Source organism: Coffea arabica, chromosome 2e, assembly GCF_036785885.1.
Source record: "Coffea arabica cultivar ET-39 chromosome 2e, Coffea Arabica ET-39 HiFi, whole genome shotgun sequence".
NCBI lineage: Eukaryota > Viridiplantae > Streptophyta > Magnoliopsida > Gentianales > Rubiaceae > Coffea > Coffea arabica.
The window spans coordinates 32,043,123-32,052,010 of NC_092313.1; the positions used below are offsets into that span (position 1 = coordinate 32,043,123).

General features: G+C 36.8%; 1 protein-coding gene across 1 annotated transcript; it reads left to right on the forward strand.

Annotated features, from left to right (window-relative positions):
• Positions 1-943: 943 nt before the first annotated feature.
• Positions 944-3,174, forward strand: LOC113728963 (L-type lectin-domain containing receptor kinase IV.1-like). The gene has a single exon (XM_072081451.1). The coding sequence runs from the start codon at positions 946-948 to the stop codon at positions 2,965-2,967; it is 2,022 nt and encodes a 673-aa protein (XP_071937552.1). The 5' UTR covers positions 944-945; the 3' UTR covers positions 2,968-3,174.
• The last annotated feature ends 5,714 nt before the right edge of the window (positions 3,175-8,888 follow it).

Here is an 8,888-nt window from a genome sequence, read left to right on the forward strand (position 1 = left end):
ACTTTCCAGCGGCAGCGCCAACGGATTTTCTGTTCTGCATCTTATTTTATTCTTTATCCTATTTTTTATTATATTATTATTTTTCCTACAAAAATATAATGTTTTAGTTCTTTTTATTTTTTTAAAATCCAATAACTATTAATTGAGTAATATAAAAAATTTAACAAACTCAAAAAATCAAAATTCATAAAAAAAAGATTTTTTAAAGAATTTTCTGCTTTTTTTTTTTAATTTCTACTATATATATTACTTTATTGAAACTGTTGTATTTATTTTTTATTCAATTAATAGTATTGGATCTTAAGGAAATAAAAAAAGAATTCAAACATGATGTTTATATAGGAGAAATAGCAATCTAATAAAAAGTGGGATAGAGAATGCTATAAGGTGTGGGACAGAAGATCCGTTGCAAACAGCAACCCTACCTGCCCCAACTACCTCGAGGACTTTCCAACGTGACATTGAAGTTAGAGTCAATTGAAAAGAAAAAAAAGAAACCAACTTCCTCGAGAGGAGTTGGTCACCACATTAATTGTGGGGTGAGAGATCAAAGGTTCAAATCTTTTCTTCCATCAATGTGCCTCAATATGAGATTTGTTTTAAATTCATACGGGTGTGTGGTACACCCGTCTGATTTGATGATAGTTTAGTCCCCCGTCAGGTTCTCCCGAATCAGTTGAGCTACCCCATAGAGTAGGTTCTCCTCCCCCCTCTTAGGAGTAGGAGTGGGTTAGACTAAACTAGATGTTTTTTTACATAAAAAAAAAAGGAATATAAGTAGCAAGAAAATTAATTGAGAAGGATTAATTTTCCAGATTAATTTTCCACGAAAATTAATGAAAAACGCAATAGTAGCAAGAAGATTTAACTAGTTGTCTAAGATAGTAGTTTAAACCTTAAATAGGCTACTAATTGAGAAGGATTTTGCAGCCTAGTATCTTAGCCATGTCATTCACACTAGTAACAACATTCCTGGCCCTTCTTGTAATAGTTCACATAGGAGCTGATTCAGCAGCACCTGATGATGTTGGGTTCATCTATGAAGGATTTCGATCATCAAATCTAAGCCTGGACGGAATAGCCAAAATTACCGACAATGGCCTCTTAAGGATAACCAATATCACCAAGTTACAAATGGGGCATGCCTTCTATCCTGATCCCATCAATTTTAAGAGCACGTCTAACGGCTCAGCATTCTCTTTTTCCACCCAATTTGTGTTTGCAATAGTGCCTCAAGTCTCAGGCCTGAGTGGTCATGGAATGACTTTCGTGATCGCACCAGCAAGACGCCTCCCAGGAGGGCTTCCCACACAGTTCCTTGGCCTCTTTAATGATAGCACCAATGGAAATGCAAGTAATCATGTTTTCGCGGTGGAGCTCGACACTATCCAAACCCATGAGTTTAACGATATCAACGACAACCATGTTGGAATTGACATTAACTCCTTGTTTTCTACAGCATCGCAGCCAGCAAGTTACCGAGATAATAACAAGAATTCATTTGACAACTTAACTCTTAGTAGCGCGCAGCGGATGCAACTCTGGGTGGAATATGATGGGGAGAGCAAGGTAATCAATGTTACATTAGCTCCAATTGCAGTGGCTAAACCAAATACTCCTCTTTTGTCATTGTCATATGATCTTTCGCCTATTCTACGGGAAACCATGTATGTTGGCTTTTCTGCATCCACTGGTTCACTAGCAGCAGCTCATTTTGTATTGGGATGGAGCTTGAAGATGAATGGTGTTGCTCAAGCACTTGACCTCTCTCGACTTCCCAAGCTACCTCGATTTGGACCCAAGAAGGTATCGAAATTTTTTACCGTGGGATTGCCACTAATTTGCACATTTTTGTTGTTGCTCGTAATATCTGGAGTAGCTTATCATCTAAGGAGGAAGTGGAAGTTTGCAGAGGTGATGGAAGAATGGGAGCTTGCCTATGGACCCCATAGATTTAAGTATAAAGACTTGTACATAGCCACCAAAGGTTTTAGAGAAAAAGAGCTGCTGGGGGCAGGGGGATTTGGCAGGGTCTACAAAGGAGTATTGCCTACTAACAAGATGGAAGTTGCTGTCAAGAAGGTATCTCATCAATCAAGACAGGGAATGAGAGAATTTATTGCAGAAATCATCAGTATTGGTCGCTTACGCCACCGAAACTTAGTACCCCTCTTGGGCTATTGTCGGCGTAAAGGAGAGCTACTTTTAGTATATGAATTTATGTCCAATGGTAGTCTTGACAAATTTCTCTACAATCAACCCAAGTCCACCCTTAACTGGAGCCAGAGACTTCGAGTCATCAAAGGCGTAGCGTCCGGATTATTCTATCTACATGAAGAATGGGAGCAAGTAGTGATTCACAGAGATGTCAAAGCCAGTAATGTATTGATAGATGCTGAATTGAATGGAAGATTAGGAGATTTTGGCCTCGCGAGGCTATACGATCATGGGACTCTTCCTCAAACCACCCACGTAGTAGGAACTATTGGATACCTTGCCCCTGAGCACAACAGAACAGGTAAGGCCACAACTAGCACTGATGTATATGCTTTCGGGGCCTTTTTACTAGAGGTTGCCTGTGGTAGAAGGCCAATAGATCCTAAAGCACCAGAAGAGGATGCGATATTGGTTGATTGGGTATTCTCGTGCTGGAACGCAGGTGATATTCTCCTGGCAGTTGATCAAAATCTGGGCACTGAGTATGTGAAGCAAGAGGCAGAATTGGTGTTGAAGCTAGGCTTGCTATGCTCTCATTCAGAACCTAGCATTAGGCCAAGTATGCGGCAAGTTCTGCTGTATTTGGATGGATCAGTTCTGCTACCAGAGTTGTCATCACTTGGCATTTCTGCTGTTGGTCTTGGGTTCACCAATCCTGGTAGCTCCGATGGAATTGCCTCCCGGTTGTCTCCCATAGACAATGGCTTTTCACATACTGTAACTGAATCTATTCTCTCTGGTGGTAGGTGATCAAGAAGCTCATGTTTCTGGTTTTAAAAATGTTATTCGATATTATGTTCAAAGAGTAAGTTTGATTTTGTAATTTAGACGTTAGACCTAGGTCATGGTAAACTTGTTTCACTTTTATCATGCAAGATTCTTGTCTTGCCAAGCCTTGATGTTTATGTACAACATACTGTTCAGGTTTAATCTTGAAATTGATTGTGATTCACTGTTTCTCAGTTGGGAAGTAATAATCTCAACAAGAGATATGAAAACAGACGGATTGTCAATAAGGTAATTTTTGCTGCAATTCCGAACTTCCAATAAGTATTTAGGTTCTACAATCTATCAAGCGACCAATAAGGTGCACATTTTTTAACATAACATTCTATGTGGAAGCTAATCTTGTTACAATACCTGCATCTGCAAGCCTAGTCCTTGCCTACGTCCTAGAGTCAAATTTAATGCTGTTTTAACTTTTAATGTAGGCAAAAGATTGGTCTTTTTGATAACTTAATAGGTAGAAAATGTGAAAGGCAGAGTGTGCTAATTACCATTGTGTTTAGGTTTTTTTATGGCAAATCTTGTCTATGGGGCGGAGATGCCAACCCCTTATTTTATCAATAAAAATAAGAAATAAGTACAAAAAGTTTAAGAAAATATCAAACATTGAGCTCATGAACTTTCTAAAGTAAGAGTGCTACTCCTTTACTAAATGCATGCACACTGATGAAAACTCTCTACAATCTAATAGCATTGATGCCCTAACAATTCTAGGAAACTAGTGATATGACGTGCAATAAAGCTCAGAAGAGAGTCGCAAATTTGCTAATTTATCCGACACAGAATTGGCCTCTCTAAAATTATGTGAAATCGAAGATGAAAAGGAATCTAACAAAACTCTTATCCTTCGTAGTGTATTACACAATGGCCATTCGAAATCATTCCTGAATTAATCAATTGGGCCAAAACCTCTGAATCAACTTCTACTATCAATCAATCCACAATTACCCTTGACACAGGCTAAAGACCATGCAACAAAGATAAACTATCCGCAAACAAAACATCAATCTCTACAAATTCCTCATAAAATGCAAAAATTAACAGTCCATCAGTCTCTAAGCATTCCACCCAATGACGGAGCCAAGGGGGGCTGAGGGGGGCTAAGTTTTGAAAATTTTAATTCATGATATGTAAATATATGTAGAAGACAAAGTTGGCCCCCCCCTAATTTTTTATAGTTTTAGTTTATATTTTGAGAGTTTATATATATATATATATATATATATATATATATATATATATATATATATATCTGTGTGTGTGTGTGTATGAATCAGCCAACTTTGATTTAATTTTTTCTTCAAAAAAATTATTTATTATTTATTTTGCTAATTATTTAACATTCAAAAAATTAAACATATAATTTGATAATCCATAGTAAATTGACCCAATTTGATATATTATAATAAAAGACTCAATTCATAATTATCAATGGGCTAAAACAAAAATAATTAATTTATTGGTCCATATACAAATATACAACTTAGACTAATTAATAAAAAATTTAAAATTAGTGATCTATACTCTTGTTGATACATAAACAAATGTACAAATAATTACTTGAAGGTTTGGTGAAGACAAGAAATTAAGTGATCTATCCTATTGTTAATAGATTGATTATATTTGTTCTCTCTCTTCCTATGTCAACTGTAACTATAGAACGGACATTTTCAATTATGAATATAATCAAAACAAAGATCCAAAACAAGATAAAAGATAATTTCTTGAATGATTGTCTAACAATGTACATAAGAAAAAGGATGTTGTTCAAAAATTTAGTACAGATTCAATTATAGATGAATTTAGTTCTATGAAAGAATGTAAAGTTCAGTTTACTTTTAAGAAAAGAGGTTGAAATTCAAGGTATGCTAACATAACTTTTATATTTTATTAATTAAAAATAGTTATATTTGTATTGCATAGTTATATTTTTGTTTTTGCACAAGTGACATATTAGAGCATTTTCTCATAATGTACAATTTGGGTAGTTTGTGATGTTATAAGATATTTAATCAAATGTTACTTCTTATCCTAATTTTTGTCATGACTATGCAGCATATTTATGAAATAGACATACCTTTATAATTAAAGTTAATATTTGATATTTTAAGATGTCATATATTTACATAAATGAAAATTATTTTGAATACAACATATTAAGGTAATTTTGTTCGAAAAAATTTTGGCCCCCGCAAGGAAAAAATCCTGGCTCCGTCGCTGGTTCCACCCCCATAAGCACGCCCTGAAAGACACTTGCATCTGTATTAAAATTAACAAAAGTGCTTAGGCTAATAAGTCAACACCCATGTTGCAGTACTGCTGTCATTCACATCGTTGACTATAGATGTTCGTCTACTTGTATGGTGCGTTGCCTTGTATTTATTTGTCTTTCTTATCTTGTTAGTGACTAATTGCTGCACAAGTAGATGATAGAGCAGTGTGCTTGGACTTACTGCCTCCAGAATAGAATAGATGTAACCAATAATTAACATTTCTTAGTTTTCTTGAGTTCAATATCCATGATTTATTCTCAAAACAGCATCTGGAATGAAAGTTGTTTGAGCCAATTTGCCAAAATACAAATTAACAACTCAAATCGCCAAATACAAATTAGCAAGAGTAAACAATAAATTCTTGCAAGTTTAGATAAGAACAAAGCGCACCAATTATTGGAATTATTGAGTCTACGTTTTCGTCTATCTCATCTGTGCTACTCTCTTGGTTTTACTCTAGCTCAGTGGAGGAGGTTAAACACATTAGGGTGGTAGTTCCAATACTAGTGCTTTAGCGTCTGTGGAAAGTAAGAAATAATGCTCGGTTTGAGGGCAGGAGGTTCGAGGTGGGTAGCGTCACCTTCATGGTTGAACAATTGATACGGCAGTTGGGCAAAGCAAGAGTGTTCTCGATCACACATTTTAGGGGTGATATTGAGGATCCATGGGCGGAGTTAGTATCCCACCCTATTTGAAGAAGGTGTTGTGTGGTGGTTTGGTGGAAATGACCCCCACCCCACTTCTTTAAATTGAGCACTGATGCGAGTGTGGCATTCTTAGAGATTCAATGGTTGATTGCTTTTCACTTTTTACAAGGAATTCGGTGACAATGGGCTCCTAATTGCAGAGAGTCTGGCATTGTTTCATGGTCTTCAACTGTGTCATGAGTGACAAATCCAGAGACTGCTGGTGAAGGTCGATTCAGAAGTGTTGGTTCAGTTGATCCATTGAAAGACGTTGTCAAAATGGCCTTTATGTAACATCTTGCACTGCATAAGGTACTTGTTAGCCTCATTTTCCTCTTCGGTGTCACACATTTTTCAAGAGGCCAACTCTGCATCTGATAGGCTGGCAAATTTGCGGTTGCAATCTGACTTGTTCTGCATGTCTCCTCAACAACTTCCTAATATGGTGAGGGCATCGATACTGTTTGGCTCTAGGGAGTTCTCGTCGGTGCGCCAGCAATATGTTTTAGAATAGTCTTTTCGTTTGAGCTCAAGATAGCTGCGAAGTTGTAATACCCTCAGTGTAACCTTCACATTCGGTATGAATTAAATATAGCGTTCTCCAAAAAATATATATATATATTGTCAGAGCATAAATTTTCCTGCTAGAGCAATTTTCTTCATAATGACTAGACTACCCGCCCCCGGGGCTAGATCACGCGGTCTTTGGCTGCTTTCGGCACTCGCAGGTCGTGGGGTCGAACCTCACTTAACGTCTGGGTGCGGTTGGGATGGCGCTGTACTCCAGGCACAGGGGATTAGTCGGGCCGCCTTCGGGTCTTGACCCGGACACCCCCGTGTTGACAAAAAAAAAAAAAAAAAAAACTAGACTACTCTTTTTAAATCTTGACCAATTCTAACTGCCTCGTATGTGCCTCTCTCTCTTGTTTGCAGTCCCAAACCGTGAAAGCTGCAGGTCATTGTTTTATTTCAACTTAGAAAGTAGAAGAAAGGTTTTGTTGTGCTTATGAGTATAACTTTAGAATTAAGAATCTAGTTTATAAGCAAAATCATCGGGGAATATTAAACTCGTTCTAGGCTGCGAAACCCACATAATTTACAGATTAAATGAAGAAGATGAAGCCATGCATAACCCACAAGACCACAATGGCTTTCCAGTAGAGCTCAGAAGATCTACAAAGAACATCAAATTTGTCCAAGTTTGTGTTTTGGTTCAGACTTGGAAAGACAGTAATTTATGGTTGAGAAATTGATTGTTAAAGGGAATCAATAGTCGTTGTGTGAGGAAATAAAAATGGTGGACGAAGAGGAGTGACAGTGTGATGACACAGAACCAGTCTGAGTAAAATTTAAAGTTGGCAATGGTACTCAATCAAACAATAATTCCAACCAGAAAATTGTACTCAATCTCCATTTCCATTAATGAAACTTCCAGTAATGAATACAGAGCAGATAATATGCATTAACCTAGGAAGGTGGAGAGAAATGAAGGAAACTTGGGGAAGGGGAAACAAAAGAGGGAATATCCCAAAACTGTTGCTACAAAATCTGGAAAAATGATCAAAAGCTACCCATTACAAACAAACTCTACTTCTTATACTATCACTCCTCTAACTAACATTCAACTTGGCTAATAAAACTCGGACACGTGGCTATCTAGAAGCATCTGTTGAAGTGGTCCTTGGTTCAGGTGAGTAATGTGCTTTTTCCAGTAAAAGCATGCTTCCATAACCACGCCTTCACAATGATTCTGCTTGCTAACCGTCACGCTTTCAGCTCCATCTTTCACACCTTCTTCATTTTCTTTCCTGATTGACACTTCTAACCTACCGATCGATCCTCCTACTCTATCATAGCACCTTTCCCTTTAGAAAATCTTGCCCTTAAGATTGGAATTGAAAGAATTGCTCCTCAATCTTCTTTCCATTCTTCCAAGTTGCTTTTGTAGGATCAGTAACCCACCAGTGAATTAACCACTGAACTACACCAGCATTTCTTCTATTGACCATTCTTCTGTCCAAACACAGCCACTGGTTCTACCCTAAGATGTCCTCTCTCATCTGTATCATGCAGTTGGAACATTGGCGTTGCTTTGTTTCCCAATTTTGTTTTCAATAATGACAAATGGAACATAGGGTGGACTTGCGATTCTGTAGGATCTATATGCCATCTTACCAATCCTCTATTCTATCAGATATGGTCCAAAATATTTTGCAAAAAGCTTGGTGTCACTTTTGAGCATCACTGTGATTTGCCTATAGGATTGAAGTCTTAAGTACACCCAATCTCCCACATGGAATTCCTTTTCACTCCTTTGAAAGTCAGCATATATTATCATTCTTTCTTGGGTGTAGACACTAAAATTTTACCATTTATTTTTTCTTCATTTTATTCCTATTTTTGTTGATTTTAGTTTATTTTGTTTAAATTTTATTTTAGTTTAGTTTATTATGTTTCATTTCTATTTCTTTAAGAAAATCATTTCAAATAATTTTTAGAAAAATTAGAAAGAAAAGAAAAGAAAGGCTGAAAAGAAAAGAAAAGAAAAATCAATCAAAATCAGTTTTAAAAAAAAAAACTGAAGCTTCACGTACGCGCCATTCTTCATCACTATCGTACAGCAAGCAGAAAGCCAGTACAAGAGAAGCAATTTTGCAGCTAGCAAATTGGAACCCATTCCACTCTTTTTTTTTGTTGTTTTCTTTTTCCCAAAACCTTTGCCACCTCACCCCCCAATCTTTAGCAAAAATCTTCTAGAATCAAAGCCATTTAATGGCTCTGAAATTGCAACAAAATCTATTTTTTTAAGAACCATTGATACAAGGGTTTAACAACCCTTGTTTCATATCAAAAGGGGTTCAAAATGGAGCATTAGGGCAAGAAAAAGAGTGAGAGGTGGCGGGAGAAAGAAAAACAGAGAGAAAAC